We start from the raw sequence: 17,380 nt of genomic DNA on the forward strand, positions 1-17,380 counted from the left end.
TTGCCGATGAGCACACCTCTTATCCCCCTTAGATTTGATCTAGCGCTTAATGAGATCCATAACGAAATCGCTTTGAAACCAGTTTTGTATTGGGTGCGCCTCTGGTCATCTGACCATTTGGTTTCCTTCCAAGTAGCTGCTGCAGAGTTATTAACTCTTGAGGGTGCAATGTCAATTCCTTGGTTTAATTGTGTTAGAGATATGTGCCAACGTATTAAAATGGAGGAGGTGTGGAGAGATTCCTGTAGCTTAACCAAGGAAGTGAAACTACGTATAAAGCGATACTATTGGGAGATGGTTCTGATGCAGATTTGGTCCAAACAGGGGCAAGGCGGTAGGACAATACAGTTTCTAGAACACAAATGTTCTCCAAAGGTTGAAACCTATATGGACAATGTAAAACATCCTCACATCAAAAGCCTTTTTATTAAATTTAGATTAGGGACTTTGCCGTTAAAGACGTTTACCACGAGTTGGGGCAAGGATGACAGCAATTCGAGTTTGTCATTTTTGCCCCATGCAACCTGAGACTCTTGTGCACTTTGTATTTTTTTGCCCTAGATACTTGGTCCCTAGGAAAAAGTGGATTATCCCTTTATGTAGATCTCTTGGGATCAGAAATTATAAGGCATCTTTTCGCATATTGACAAGTGACACAAGTGATAAGGTAGTCTTTGCAGTCATAAGGTATCTCCAATGTGCATGGGTGGCAGGATCAAGAGAATACCTCTCTGACTGATCTGTAAACACGCAAAGACACCTGGTCAATTTCAGATTAATTTAAGGGACCTAAGCAGAAAGGCTACAACTGTGTAATTCTATTGAGTGTTTTAATGGGCTTTTATTCAATGTATATATGGTTATATTAGTCTAATTTTTTAGAGTGGGGTAGGGATATTTATTGTATTGTATGGCACTTTTTTTCTACCTGATTTTTAATTAACATTGTGTGAATGTATTAAATTATTTGTATATGGATGCTTTTGTGGCTTGTAGCCGAAATAAAGAGTGAAAGTGAATGACTTCGCCTAATCTACTTTCAATGGGGGAGGGATGACAGGAGTCCCGCTGCTTGTCCTGTGGTATCTTGGACCAATTTACTTTTGGGCGGGCATACAGGTCAAATGTTTGACTTAAAAATGTGGATTAAGTATACAAGACCCATGTGGGGCAACAATGTGATAGGCCTTATAAGTGACATATATATGACTGGGTGATAAGGGCACTGCATTCCTCTACAATCTACTCAAAAATATGCACGACATGAAACCCGCTCCAGCGGTTTGCTGCGTTTCCCCCCCCCATTCCCTGCTCTGGGCACCTCTTCTCGGCTGGGATGCCCCCACCCTCTCCGTGTGTGATCTCTCACGAGCAATTTTCTTATTTCATTGCTGTATTTTTCTATACTCTCCTTTTCTGTTCCTTTTAGCTCTTTGATTATGAATATTTGCTCACTACGGGTTGCACTAACTTATGTTGGCACAATTATGTGCGCAGCAATCTTGTACCTGGGTGCATATTCGTATTATTTTGTGAAAAAGCAATAAACAGATTTAAAAAAAAAAAGGTATCATCAACCAGTATGACGTAACTCAGCACCCATGATGTATTCCAATTTAGTCCCAAGGACACCACACGCTCCAAGCCCACGTTACTTGACCTATTACATGGCTACCAATACCCATCAATTCCACAGATACATGTCATGTTTTAAAGTGATGGTGTCCAGTTTTGGGAAGGGGAGGAATAGGAATGGATTGGTGGGTCAACGGGGCAGACATTTGGGATGAATATCGTGTTGATAAACTCAATATGAAGGAAGTGTATCCCTACAACAATTTTTCATGTATGTTATTTGCTCAACAGACTATTCATTCGTATTTTTTAAACATATGTGTATGATGCCCTAGTTCACTCACTCCGTCCAGTGTACATGCCTATTAATATCAAAACGCAATAAAGTTTGTGTTAAAAAAGGTAACACCCACCAGTTTTTAAAAAAAAACGTTGTTTATTGGGTTGTTTCACATATGAAGGTACATAATATGCAGCACATTAACATCTTACTCATGGGAGTAGATCATGCCTATGTTAGGCTGGGAGCAGCATCAACACGCCTTTGAGTGCCTCGTTGTCGAATTCCAGTATATTCACAGAAATACGGCATTGTAACAGCAAAACTTCCATAAGGTATTGCAGGTCAGGCTAAACTAGTATAATAAGTGCTCATTTATATAGCGTAGAACATCCCTCTAAACAATAACCATAACAATACAGTATAAACGGATGGGTCTGGGCAACAGTTCAGTTGTTCAATCGGCACGCATGGGTCTAGGGAACCAGGTTGGGAATCTTCCCTGCACAATCTACGGGTGGAATTGACACTATCACTCAGAGATATACATGTCTGGCAGCAGCTAGCGCATAGGGTGCACTACATTCTCCAGAATGAGTCCCCTTTTGTTAATCTGCTGTCACTATGCCCCTGGTAATTACAATGGGCCTAGGGATCCGTCTGGTCGCTCCTCAACTGCTGTATCTGTAGCATTGGGGAAAGGGTCCATTCCAGTCTGTAGGATTCTCGATGGCATCTAGTGCCTGGGTCCACAGGTGTTCAATGAATTGTCTCCTCCCCCTAGCCTCCTCCCTCCATAGCGCTGACTCCTCTGCCCTAGCCTACTGCTTAACTGATGATTCCCATCAGGACAACAGGGGTCTTACAGCTGATTTCCATATCATGGCAATATGCTTCTTAGCAAGTATTAGGGCTAGGTTGATGAAGCGGTTGCCTCCTTTCTTAGACTTACAAGTGGGGAAAGTCCCCAATAGGCACACCTCTAATGAGCAGTTCAGGGTACAGTGCACCATTCTGTCCAATCTCTGTGCTACTGCTACCCAGAAGTCCTGGTTGTATGCACAGGACCACGTCATATGGCAGAAATCTGCCTCTTCCATAGTTCATCTGCGACAGCGCCGAGGCCCGTCCTCGTAGATAGCTGTGAGCTTCTTCGGTGTGTGATACACTGCAGTTGGGCAGCTAAGTAATAATTCTCAAAGTCCCGTACCTCTAATCCCCACTCCCGCATGGACGGCTTAAGCACTGCCAGGGACACAGAGTTGCTCCCTCCACCCCAAATAAGCTCCCGGAGGGGCAACTCCAGTTGCCCAAACCACTCAGCTGAGATACATCCTGGGAGGTTAGTGAATTAATAAAGCACCTGGGGCAACACAATTCTCTTTGTGAGCGCTTCTGTACCATGAGGTGGAGCTTTAATGTCTGCCAAAAGGCCATGCATCCACTTGTGGAGTGCAGGCCGGGGCCCAGGTTATCTGCCCAGGAGTCCTCAAACTTGTGGTAGATTTGTAATTCCAGGTAGCAGAAGGTGTGAGGGGCCCATCAAATATATGGTCCCAAAGAGGGAGGACGTGCTGTTCCTCGTTGCAGGGGAAAGGCACATCATTTCACTAGGTTCGCTTTGAGGCCCGAAAGGCAGCCAAAGTCCCAAAGCAGTTGTAGCATGTACAGAGCATCGGTCTCCAAGTTTGCCACATAGAGTAACAGGTCATCAGTGTATAGGGAAATATGTTCAAACCCGTATAGCAAAATGCCCTTGCTTGGGGCCTCTTCCTACACATTGCGGCCAGGGGTTTGATGGTAAGCACAAACAGAAACGGAGACAATGGTCAGCCCTGTCTGGTGCCCTGATAAACCCCATAGGAGCCTGAGACATAGCGCCCTGTCCTTACTCTAGGGTGACACCCACCAAATATTGGTGAATGGAAGCGTATGGGTGGGTTAGCGGTAGGGTTGCCTCCTGGCCAGTTTTTCACCCTCCCTGCCAGTAATTATAGTTTCAAGGCTGGTGCAGGTAATTATTAAACACCAGCACTGTGTTGCTAGATATTTATTTAAATCTGTTTTTTACTTAACAGTCACTGATGCTATAAGCAGCAGAAGAATGCCTCACATTCTGTGAGGTGTAGGGAATTTACATCTTTGGAGTACAGTTGCAAGTCACATAATGATAGTTTAGGCAAAGGGAGTGTCAGGAGCCGGGCTTCGAGTCTCCTTCAGTCTTTTAGTCTTCGGCTGCTAGAGATATGGCCAATCTCTTCTAGTAGTCATGACGACACTGGTCTACTGCACCTTTCCAGCGACTAGTGCCCACCAAAAGAAGCCCCAAAAAAGAAAAGGGTAATGGCAAAAAACATCCAGGAAGACGGCAACAAGGAGCCCTCAGGGCAGAGTCGAAAATAGGAGCTGAAGCCAGAAAAGGCTGGAGATCCAAAGAACATCCTGAAGCCAGAAGAAAATGAAAAAAAAAAAAACTGTCACAAAAATAGACTTGGGTCTAGACTTTGGGTGAAAAACTCGATGCAATATAAGCTACAAAATGAGATCCAGCTGTATCAAAAAAGGAAAATGTGATAGCCGTCGTGGATTGGGCAGGAAGAGAATGGAAGAAAGACTGGGTACTAGGAGTTCACGGCCTTACCCAATTCCTGTTCCAACCTGGAAGAGTCTTTGGCACAGTAGACTTCATAACCTGTCAAGAATAGACTCCGTTTGGAGCAAGCTTATTTCATAAGTATTTACTCTCTCTATTACAGAATACTTCCTTTTACACTCCGTTAAAATGTGAGGCAGGTAAAAGATAGGGTGCTCCAAGCCGTCATCATCTTGGCATTGAAGGAGAACTGCTCCAGGCATCTGTGTCAACAAACAATTGTGTTGTTGGATCTGGATGTTGGATCAGCACCCTCGCGGGTGATTAGCCATGCTCTGTAAATCCTGATTGATTGATTGATTGGTTGATTGGGTGCCAAATAGATGCTTAAATTAAGGCTATTTTAAGTTTATAGAAGGCTGATTCAGCTTTAGCATCCCAGCAAATACTTTGTAAAAGGGCTTCCTTCTCACTTACTCTAGCTGGTCAAATGGACACCCAAAAATTGGCCATTTTTCTATTGCAGTGATCTTGTGGGGATCCATGGAAATGCCTTGAGCACTAAGCAAACGCCTAGATACTCAACCTCTGCCTTGTTGAACTTGCAAACTTGGTGCTTGGTGTCAGTGACTGGGGCCTAAGGCAGGCCCAACATATATTTATTGGTGAGAGAGGGTGCTTTTTGATTTGTGGCCTAGTGCATGCTCCTCGAGAGGTGGGGGGAGAGGGGAGCTGGAACTGTGGCAGCTTGTCAAATAGTTTTTACATTTTTTATATCTTTATTTCCTCTCTAGGGTTCACTGTGTGTGACATAAGTGTTGGGCCTGAATTATGTTTTGTGTTTTTTATTTTTTTTCATACCACTAGGGTTTGCAGAAGGCTGAAATTTCAATGTTTCTTTAAACCCTTCTGTGCTCTCATTAGTTCCCCCTTCCATTGGTTGCCAATTTTCAGTCTGAGGATTGGGGGAAGGATGTAGCTGCTGATTTAAGAAGCTGCAAAGCAGAGGTTGGAGTAGGGGAGGCAGTGTGTTTAGCTCTTTTGATATTTATTTATTTTGTGTGCAAATTGCAAAGTCCTGGAGGGTCTGCTTATAGTGAGAGCCATAAGTATGAATAATTAACCTTCTGTTTTAGGTGTTCCCTTCTTAGGACAACACACACACACACAGGACAAGATACTAAAGATTAAGACTGAGGCAACAAAAAATCCACAGTGAGGTGGCCTTGAAGAAAGGAGGTATTTCCAGTGCTGGTTTTAATCCCCTTGGTGGCCTTTTCATCCTCAAAAGCAGTACCCTCAAGGGCAAGAGGAGGTCATAGAAATCAAACTAACTTTTGATGAAAACTTACGCTTCAAGGGGAGAGTATTTCTTTGATAGACAGTGACTACCCTCATCTTTCAGTTTGCAAGCCCATGGTGGAAGCGTGATCTTTGCATCTTACAGTACAATACAATATAAAACAATTTCTAAAGCATATTGCTGCCTCCGAAGAGGCATCCTGGTGCTTGCGGCCTAGGTCAGATGAGAGCAAAGTTAGACTGCAGAGCTAAAAAGAAAGCTTTTCAGTATTTTTCTAAAAAAATTGCTTCAGAAGGAACAAACCTAAGGCTAGTAGGATGGTCATTCCAGAGTCTAGCATTGAGGTAAGTGAACGATCTTCCTCATGTCCTTGCTTTGCGCACCCGAGGAATTTTAAGTAGCCTTTGATTGCTGGATCTCAAAGAACGGTTTTGGAAGTAGGCTTTAATTCTCCCTCTTAGATATGCAGGTCTTCTAAGCTCCAAGGCTCTGAAAGCTAAGGAAAGTTTCTTAAATTAGGCTTGCTTCATCATAGGCAGCCAGTGAAGGTGTCTGTGATGGGGCGTTATTGATTGAGAGACAGGAATTTTAAAGATCAGTCTGACTGCTGCATTTTTCACGATCTGTAGACGATGCAATAATTAAGCAGGCAGTCCCAAGTAAAGACTATTCACATAGTCTGATTTGGACATCCCTAAGGCGAGTGTCCTTTGGCACACGATGTATCATTACTCTCACAGATTTAAGGGCTGCAAAGCAGCTAGCTGATACACTTTTTACTCTGGGAGCGAAGGAAAGGTCAGAGAAAAAAATACTCCAATATTCCTAGCAGTTAGTGCTGGGGAAGGGGGAGTCTCCAGTTCCGAAGGCCACCAATTTTGTGCCTCCAGATAGCAACTAGTACCGAAAAAGAGGACCTCAGCTTTATCAAAGTTAGGCCTGAGGAAACGGTCACTCATACAATATCCAACAGACTTTAGGCCCGCTTTAAAAGAGTTAAGGACCAACATGTCCTCCTAAAAGGATAGAAGCAACCTAAGACCGCAGGTTTCAGCTAGGCTGGCTAGCGGCTCCAGATAAATGTTAAAAAGGTGGGGCATAGGGCAGAGCCCTGCAGTACACCACAATCCAGTGGTTTGTCCGAAGAGGAGGAAGGATATAGCAAGACAACTTGTGCCCTGTCCTCCAGGAAAGGCTTAAATCACCAGAGGGCCTGGCCTTGTATCTTTAGCCTGTCCAAAATAATCTAATGAGAGACTCTGTTGAAAGTTGCGATTAAGTCTAGGAGCACCACCATGACTGCAGAGTTTAATCAAGATTTGCATTCGCAAATTCTGAGACTTCCAGCAGGGCTGACTCATTGCTATATCCAGTCCTAAAGCCGTAGTGGGAGTCGCGTAACAAAGCATACTTTAATTACACAAGCTTAATGGGTATTAAATATTATATTGTGTTGATACTTTGATACTTTCTAAGTTTGAAGGTCATTCTACCACTAGATCCTCTAATATCAACATCGAAGCATCAGATGCCCGCCTTCAAGAATGATACATCGATTATAGAGACCTCGCATTGGGCCAGCTCCATTACATGAGGAAGACCAAGAAGTTTACTCCAGGTATTTCCTGGTTCATAAAAAAGCCCAAAAGACGAGTACAGACTGATAATAGACGTACAGTTCAGAAATACATTTATCAAGAAAGAGATTCTGGATGACCAGCTTGCTTCAGATGTACTCTCACTTGCGGGACACATAATGGATATATGCAGTAGATCTTAAAGATGTGTATTTTCACATCCCAGTGGCAGACCCTGCATATTGCTCAGGTTTGTTGTAAGGAAAACCTATTATAAATACACACTCCTGCTTTACAATCCTGAAGTGTGCTCCTTGCACATTCTCAAAATGTGTGGCCATAGTATCAGCCCCATCTGCAAAAGAAAGCAATTTTCACCTATTTTTATTTGGACAACTGTCTACTAGAAGCTCACAGTCAGGCAAAGGAGGGTTTCTAACAACTTCAGAGCTTCTGCGCAAGCTAGGTCTTCATGTTAGTCATCAAAAATCTTTCGCAACACCAGTCTATAACTTATCATATTTGTGGAAAATGTTGGGCACCATACAAAAAAAGTGTTTACTTCAAAGGAGAAAGTGTCATTTATCTGAGACAAATGACATCTGAAGACAACCTCCAACCCAACAGCAAGTCAGATATCCTCTCTTCTAAACTGTGGCATCCTATATTTACATTGACCCAGATGCAAGATTTCAAATCAAACCCCTCAGTGGGCCTAGAGGACCAGTGGTGTCAGAAGAGAAGCCGTTGCATAGACAGACTGACCTAAACCTCCATCACAAGACATAGAACCTGCCTACAGAAGGTCCCTGTCAAAAGGAACTACAGTTGCAGTTCATAGTGACGGATGCTTCCTTGCCGGATGGGGAGCCCATTTACAGCATCTGATTGTGGATGGACAGCGGACAATTAAGATGCCCCCAAACTGCATACATTTTCTAGAACTGAGAGCTATGCACCTGGCCCTCAAGGCTTTTCTTCCATGCCTAAAAAAGAAATCAATGATCCACATTCCAACAGACAATACCACAAACATGCATTACCTAAACAGACAAGTGGGCACCAGTTCAAGACCACTTTCAGTGAAATGCATGTTAAAATGAACCAGCAAGCAGGCTTTCTCATTTTCTATTACCAAGAGTCTCGAGAGTGGTTTGTAAACAACATTCTCAACACCTTCTGTAGACCTCTGTGAAACCTAAAAAAAAAAAAAAAAAGAAAATGCCACAACCGCATCCAGGCTAACAGAGCTCAAGTCTCTCTTAAAAGGCCTTCATGATTGCTTTTTCACCAATCCCACTGCTCCATTCTGTAATACTGAAACTGTGGAGATCTGCAAAAATGACATTTATAGTGATGGATTGGCCAAGACAATGATGGTACTCAGACCTTTTGCAGATGCTCATGGAACCACACAAGAGACTTCTGTGCAAGCAGGGCCTGCCAACCACACTTCAGGGGTACCTTTAACACCTGAATTTAACATCATTGATTTGGCAGCATGGCCCCTGAGGTCAGATGGCATGTTCATGTGCATCTTCCACCAGCCTGTAGAGAGACCTTGAAATAAGCAAAACGTTTCAACGCGATTATGCTGTTCCATAAGATGGAAAAGATTTTGTATATGGTGTTAAGCTTCAATTCACATCAATAAAAATGTACCTGCTTGCTTTTACAGTCTACAAAGAAATCTCCAAATATTGTATAATATTTTTAAGTATCTGTCATCAAAAACATTTTGGTAGGACTCTAAAGTGTTCCCTCCAGGTAGCCACCTTCTCTGCCATGTGAGTTAAACTTTGTTTTGTCCAAAATTATAGGCTCCACTTTTCAGTTCGTAAACAAAGCTAGGTTGCAGCATATCTTCTGGAAGACCACTCTCTTAGTAACCATCACCTCCCCTTGCAAAGTGAGAGAGTTGCGAGCTTTATCGGCAGTTGAGCCCTACATAGTTTTTCTCTCTATTAAGGTGATAATGAGAAATAAATCCTTCAGTCCTCTCTGGTGTCGTTTTTGACTTTCATACTAATCAAACTATTACTATACCTACTTTTTGTTACCAATTCACCCACTGCAGCAAAACCAACTCTGCATTCACTAGGTATTAGAGTTCTTTGCTTATACCTAGACAAAACAAAGTACCTGACAAAAATGAAGCAACTGTTGGTTGGCTTTTGTCGATTACGGCAGAGTCCAGCTGCATCCAAACAGTCTGTTGGTTGATGGATGGTAGCCTGTTTAACTTTTTGCTACTAAGTAGTGAACATCCCTCTGCCAGGGGAGCCTGAGGCTTCCTCTACCAGCGGAAAACCCTCTGACAGGTTGCATTAGAAATATATCATTCTGATGGATTCTTCTACCACTTTTCCCGACAGATTGCTCACCTTGTGAAAACCCCCCAAGCACCATACTGCATCCAGAGAATTTTATCAGCAAATGGATGCACTCTGGCTTCCGAAGCTGCTCTCAAGATTGTTAATCTTCAAAGTCAAAATCCTGCTACAAGTCAAAAGAGTCAAAGAAGCATAAAGCGATGAAGCATGGCTCCTCTACATCTTGCCACTCCTGCTACTAGGAGCTATTCAATGCCCTAAGTACCCGCAGACTTCGACCTTGATTTCCTTCCTCAGAACTGGCTTCGTCCCTCTTCCCAATGCGCCACCATTTCCTCCGGCCATTGGTGATGCTTCAAGAACTCCGCAAATTCAAGGAAGTCATGGACAGAAAATGTAGTACCTGACCAAATCCCCCTTCAGTGCCTTCAGGCCCAAATTATCTGAGGTTGCCTCATGTGAGTTTACTATTGACAGGTTCATACCCGATGCCGACTTTGCCCCTTAACCCCCTCCATGGAGTCTGTCCTGACTCCAGGCATAGTGTCAAGCCAGATGCTGTTCACGGCACCACAGTAGATGCTGCAGCAGATGCCGCAGCCCCGAGTGTTGATGCCCACACAGACGCCTCCAGGGCCAGAAATGGGGAGCCAATATTCCTTTCGGGCTCTGGGGGTCAGCAGCCATGACTTTATCCGAGGTAGCAGTCACCCCAACCACATCTTCATTTTGATTTTGAGACATTGCTGCGCCAATCAAAATGCCTCACCTTGTTGAGGACAATGAAAGCCATATCTATGACAGTGAGAGCATATTTGTTGACCTGCAGGATGGCAGTGGGCTTGATAAATTCCTTGACTCTGGCCTCCATTCAGGCCCACTGGCTACAGTTACGGATGAATATGCTTCCTTTTCCATTGTTATAAGGAGAGCAGCAGATGTAATAACTAGACCTTCCACTAGCGACTGTCTGAGGTAAAGACCAACATCCCAACGGAGGCCCTTCACCCAGGACAGATGTCTCAAAAGTCTCTACCACCGAATAATGACGCTGTAATAGATACACTACTGGGCACCTTGTGCAAAGCCAGCATATTGTCCCCCCCGTTTGTAGGCAGATTGCAAGGTGGCATAGGCCTGTTCGTGAGGACCCAGTCTTCCTCTTTCAGCACACTACGCCAGAGAGCCTCGGGCAGACCTCCACAAGTAGAGTAATCGCTAATGCTTTTTCAACCACCCTGCTTGACAGCATGAAATGCATGGAGGCATTCACAAAATGGATCTTCTCAGTCAGCCTTGCCTTTAGTTCGGTAAACACCACCTGTGTCCTAGGGAGATATTAGCATGTGTTGTGGGACATAGTGATGGGAATCTTGCAAAACTGTTCCAGATGATATTAGGCCCAGTGTCCGACACCTTATTTGGAATTGCCAGGACATAGCGACGTACTCCTTTCGATCATGCCTGGACACTTCTGACTACTAGTGTAGAGAAGTCAGGACCAGCTTGTTGCTTAGGCACCATGCTTGGATTCGCTCCACAGGTTTTTCGAGTGACCTCCAATAGTCCTTCTTGGAGGCACTTTCAATGGCACTCGTCTCTTTCAGAAACCAGGCAGATTCAGCTGTAAAGTGCTTTAAAGATAGTAAAACAGCACGCTCTCTTGAGTTGGCACTGCCAATGCAGCAGTTTCCCCAGCGGTTTTTCCCCTTTTGAGGCTTCAGAAGGGGTTTCTAACAGAGGCAGGGTCAAACCCTTCCCTCAGCCACAACAGGCTTCCAAAGCCTTTCAAGACAGAGGCTTAGGATCCAGCCGTTGGAACCCAGGGCCCCAGAGGCAGCAAACTACCCAAATCCCACATTTTCCTCTGCAGCTGCTGCAAAAACAATTTTAAATTTTGACTCATCAATGCACATCTACCTGGTAAAAGGTCACACCACCTTTTATCTCCCTAAGTGGAGGAACATCAAATCAGACCAAGGGAGCCATTGAGGAGCTAACATCATCAGGACTAGTGGGTATTTCTTTCCGACTTTGGTTCTGAAAAATGGAGGCCTCCTCCCTATCCTCTACCTACGACTTCTGAAGTTCTTCCTCTGGAAGTGCAAGTTATAAATGCTCACCCTGGCTCACGTTTTGTCTGCCCAGGAGACTGGGTGGTGATGTTTCATTTCCCTGACCTACAGTCCCACAGACGCTACCTGTGTTTTCAGGTAGGCCATGAGCATTTTCAGATCTGGGTACACCTTGGATGTTTACTAAAGTTGACTAATGTGATGGTTGTGGTTGGTGCCTATCTGCAGAGGTTGGGGGTACCAGTCTTTCCATAACTCAACAATGGGCAGCTCAATGCGGGCTCATCTCAAACAGTTGTAACCACTTCCAGACAATGACCATCCTGCTGACATCTTTGGGTCTTACTATCAACATGCCAAAGTCACACCTGACTCCTCCACAACAGTTTCTCTTCATTGGAACCATCCTGGACCTGGTACTCTTCCAAGCCTTTCCTCGAGTCTAGGACATTCAGGCTGTGATCCTGATGTTTCAACCTTTGACCTAGGCTTTGGTGAGAGCTGCTCTGAGGCTTCTTGGCATTCTGCCCCCGGCAGTAAACAAACACAATAGGGCATTGAGGTTTATAATAGGGTAATACAGTAACCATAAAACAGACGCCACAAACACATAAAATCTCTGTACCTGAAAAAAAGTCTTAAATGAGCCACTGAGATGTTTAGTGGTTTTAGTAATCTTAAGTACCAACACAATTATCACCACCAATGTTGTATAGATTAATTTGGTCAACTCAGAAGGTATATATAGTATTTCATTTTAATTCATAATTGGCAGTTATTTTGACCAGAATAAAGACTAAAAACACAATTTGTTCCAAAAGTGTCCACAAAGAGCAAATGCCAACAGCCCCATCAAGAAGAAGAAGCTTGCAAAGATAATAGATAGACAATCCCAAGAAATACACTGCACTGTCATAGTGGCAGAGGGTTGGTCTTCCCCACGACAAAAACAGTCAAATAAAAATTCACAAGTCAAAAAGTTAAGAAGTTAAGCTACTAGGAGAAAATGTTGATACGTTTCGGATTTTGTCCTTTTCTCCAAGTCTTTTTTTTAACGACAAAAATATCTTTTATTACAAAACAAAAAATAATGATATTTTCTTTTAGTCACAATTCCTAATTTTACCTCTTGGCACATTTTTGTGCAGCTATTCCTTTGAGATTCTTTATATAAAAACAGGATGCATTTAGGGTTAGTTATTGTTCCTACCTTTTAAAAAATGTTTTAGTCAATCACTGCATCTGTTTTATTAATTACAAGTTGGTAATTGCATAGTTCAACCTATATCATGTTTAATTCCAGCTTTTTAGCCTTTAACCTGTCCAAAATAGCTGTTGATTGTGAATTAATATAGATACCTTCTGAGTTTACCAAGTATTCTATATAACATTGGTGACAGTCAATTGTGTTGGTATTTATAGATCATTGAACCACCGAACAACTTGGTGACTCATTTAAGACTTTTTTTCAGGTATAAAGTTTTTATGTGTTTGGGACTTCTGCCTCGTGCATTCTGGTGATGGATCATGCCAGCTGGCACATGCAGGCTCAGCCGTGGGATCTTTAGTCTCTCTCAGCTCAGCACTAAGGGAACCTTTCAGATTCCATTCAGCACCACTATTTACTCCGTAGACTACATTCCTCATAGCGATCATGTCCGTTCATTGTATGAGTGAATTACAAGCAATGTCTCTCCTGGAGCCATGCACCACCTTCTTCACATACAAACAAGGTAGTCCTCAGAACGAAAGCGCCACCTCTCCCGAAGGTTGTCACTCTGTTCCACATCGAACCGTATCACCCTGCTGGCCTTCTTTGCCTCACCTTGTTCATCTAAAGAATAAGAAAGATTTAATCTTCTTGACCCTTACAGCGCTCTCAGTTTTTGAGGCAATTGCACCAAAGAACATTGATTGGACAAAAAAGAAAGGGAAATCTGTTCTGAAAAGAACCATCTCCAGGTGGATTGTCTTGTCTATCAAGATCTGTTGTGTACGCACCAAAAAACAGCCCCTACATGGTCACTCACCAGACCAAAAGCTGCTACAACTGCTCTAGTGCTTGGTATGCCAGTCTTGGACATTTGCCAGGTCTGAAGGGAGATGCATTTTACCCATGCCTTCTTGCAGGAGCTCCTGGTCTGAGCCATTGCACAGACCCACTAATGGGGAAGGTAGCAATTTGATATCTACTCACAAGGTGGAGAATCTGCGGTGAAAAGTATCCATTAGAAGAACAAGTTAACTTATCTTCAGTTAGACTCTTCCTGGTGGATACTTTATCTAAACTCAGATTTATCACCTACTTACCCACCTTCCAATTCTGTGCAATGGATTTATCTAGTCCATGCTCATATACTTCAAATCTAGAGATCTGCATAGTAATACAATTTGATTATTGAAGGCTTTGTGTCAGATAGCACGGACAGAAAGCAAAAAGAAACTGAAGAGAAACCTGTTGGTGTGCGAAGGTGGTGGCTGTGTAGGTGCCCCGACATCACACCCGGGGCGGGATGGACCTGAAGTAGAGCTGCATGAGTCTGCCTACCGACACATGAGTGATTTGCTGAGAAAATTCGCCGGATCCTGTTTGGTGCAGGGGTTATTCACAAGGTAAGGATTCTGTGGTTAGATATAGTATCCACCAGACAGAGCATTACCGAAGGTAAGTAACTTGTTAGTTGCTGACATCTCTAAGGGAGCAACATAGAAATCGATTTACACATTCACAAGACATTATTGTTTAGATTCAGATACTCAGGCCAGTGGCAAACTTGGCAGGGGAAACTTGAGAAATCTTTTGAAATATAAAAATAGTATTTCTAAAACTACACTTTGTACACTTAGGACTGTTGTATTTATTTTCTCTTCCTGCTGCCTGCCAGCTGCCTTCTGATTAATAAAACTAGCTTCCTAATCTATTTAAATATTTATGATTATTTATTTACATTGATCCTATGATGCAGAAGAAAAAGTTACTTACTTGTAGTCATATTTCTGCATGATAGGAATCTTCATTAATGTCATAACCGACCCACCTGCCTCCCTGACAAGGTAGACGAAGGGCATTGAAAAAAAAAATAAACAAATATGTAACCTATTTTACTGTACCAAAAAAATAACTGATTGTTAGGCAACTGCCAGTAGAGTGCATCATGCATATAGGAAGCTCCATGAGTCGTAAAGAGAGAAGACACTTTTCTCCCTTTTCAGTGCGAGCCTCTCAGGCTGCATTTTTTTCTACATTTTATTCAGTTTTCACCCTTTTCTTGCACATCACATTCTGCAATGCAGGTTTGAAGCTGCTAATTAAGTGTTCACCAGTTTATTTACACAAAACTATTTAGCTTCATATAGGTTGTTAAAGGGTGCTGCTAATGACAGATGGACACTGACACCCTGCATGAGATTTTATTGGACTGTGGTGGTGCTCTGGGATCCACTCAGGCAGCAGGGAATTACTCTAACATTTATGACTTCAAAGAAGATTTGTACGATGCAGAATTAGGACTACTAATAAGTAACTTTTTCTTATAGTTTAGTGTTCTGATACTGAATGCTCTGTAGAAACTGTTTTACACAAATTAAAACAGATATACAAATACATATATACAGACTGCTTTGAGTCTTGGTTTTCGTTTTATATTTTTTGTATTCATGACTGACACTTTTTAAAGTACCGGTAAGACTGTACATATTCTATCCCTCAGATTGATCTACTGTGTTTCTGTGCATCCAGTGGTAGCCTATATTACATGTGCAATTAATGTTGTTGTTTTCTCTTGACCAGATCAGCTCTCTGTGACAGAAGATGAGAAGACAGTATTGCTTTTGGATATTGAATCCGTTATCACCTTTTACTGTAAATCTCGCAGTGTAAAATACCAGTCAAGCCTCAGTTGGATACATCTGCTCAAGCCATTGGTAGATCTTCGCATTCCACGTAGCGATTTGTACAACTGTTTCTATGCAATCAAGAATAAATATATTCCCAGGTAAATATAATGCAAATATTTTCAGAACATATTTTCTTAGTACCCACTGTTTAACAATCAGAAACAGCAGTATAGCTGCATTTCCATTTGTAAATATTATCAAATATTTTCTTCTACAATGCTGTTTCTTTATCGCAAGTTCAATTGCTCTGTTTCTTTCCACATCATCCCATGTCATTTGACACAGACTATGACAACAATTAATCAAATATATTTAAAATGTGAAGTGCGAATTGCCTAGTTTACATCAGTTTGTTTTAGGTTAGGTTAACATAGATCTTTTATTCACAGCTGTTGTTTGCTTATGAAATTTGATATCTTTGTCATAATTAGCAGAAGATGCTGAACATTAAATTACCTTGGGATAGTCGCTGAGAATATTGCAAGAGCGTATCAAGAAAGCTCTTAGATATTGTAGACTAATACAGACAATTTGATTTGCTCCTCTGGATCACCATGAATAACTCCTATGCTGGGCCCTGCTTTAAGAATGAGAGAAAAAGTACAGAGGAAATCTCTCCCAGTTAGTGATGAGTTAACATTAATTTAAATCAACTTTATTTTGCTGCCTGGAGACAGTAGGTTTAACCAAATATTTTCCCACACCCCAGATGCAAATATAAAAACAGATTCCATTTGAACAATAATTCTTCCCTGAAAGTCTGGCTGTGCGCAAAAAGGTACCTATTTTACATCAGCGTTCAGAGTCTGCTATCATGCAAAATACACTTGTACATTTAGGTTGCCTCTCAAGCCTGTATCCCCAGAATAGAAGCACTCACCTGTGCCCTGGCCTTATGCTACCTAAAACTGAAAAAAAGATAAGTAGATTCTTCTGCCCTCAACACATCAGACAAATAATTTGGCTATTTATAGTTCCCAGCTCTGTGTGTGTGTGTGTGTGTGTGTGTGTGTGTGTGTGTGTGTATATGTGTGTCTATATATATATATATATATATATATATGTTCGATGGCATGTGTAGCTGCAGATACAAATGCTGTGCACATCCCACCATCTGGTGTTGGGCTCGGAGTGTTACAAGTTGTTTTTCTTCGAAGAAGTCTTTTCGAGTCACGAGACCGAGGGACTCCTCCCATTTCGACTCCATTGCGCATGGGCATCGACTCCATCTTAGATTTTTTTTTTCCGCCATCGGGTTCGGACGTGTTCCTTTTCGCTCCGTGTTTCGGGTCGGAAAGTTATTTAGAATCTCGGAAAAAACGTTGGTATTGTTTGTGTTCGGTATCGGGTTAGTTAGAACAGATCGACACCGAATTTTGAAGAGCTCCGGTGGCCCTTCGGGGTTTTTTTTTATCCCCTGTCGGGGCCTGGTCGGCCCGGCCAAGTGTGACTTCAAGGCTGATGGAACGGACCCCATTCTGCTTCTGTCCAAAATGCCATAACAAGTATCCGTATACGGATCAGCATCTGGTCTGTAACTTGTGCTTGTCTCCAGAGCACAAGGAAGATACTTGTGACGCCTGTCGAGCGTTTCGGTCGAGGAAGACATTAAGAGACCGAAGAGCCAGAAGACTGCAGATGGCGTCGACCCCGACAGGACAAGAGCGTTTCGAGGAGGAAGAGGAAGCTTTCTCTATCCACGAGTCGGACTCTGAAGAGTTCGAGGCCGAAGAAATGCCGAAAACCG

General features: G+C 42.7%; 1 protein-coding gene across 4 annotated transcripts in view; it reads left to right on the forward strand.

Annotated features, from left to right (window-relative positions):
• Positions 1-17,380, forward strand: part of TBC1D23 (TBC1 domain family member 23) — a 552,903-nt gene that overhangs the window by 85,129 nt on the left and 450,394 nt on the right. For all 4 annotated transcript variants that reach the window (XM_069204869.1, XM_069204866.1, XM_069204868.1 and 1 more), the window contains exon 4: positions 15,527-15,731. In XM_069204869.1, the coding sequence (XP_069060970.1) occupies positions 15,527-15,731 (205 nt within the window). The remainder of the gene's footprint in view (positions 1-15,526; positions 15,732-17,380) is intronic.

Source organism: Pleurodeles waltl, chromosome 8, assembly GCF_031143425.1.
Source record: "Pleurodeles waltl isolate 20211129_DDA chromosome 8, aPleWal1.hap1.20221129, whole genome shotgun sequence".
NCBI lineage: Eukaryota > Metazoa > Chordata > Amphibia > Caudata > Salamandridae > Pleurodeles > Pleurodeles waltl.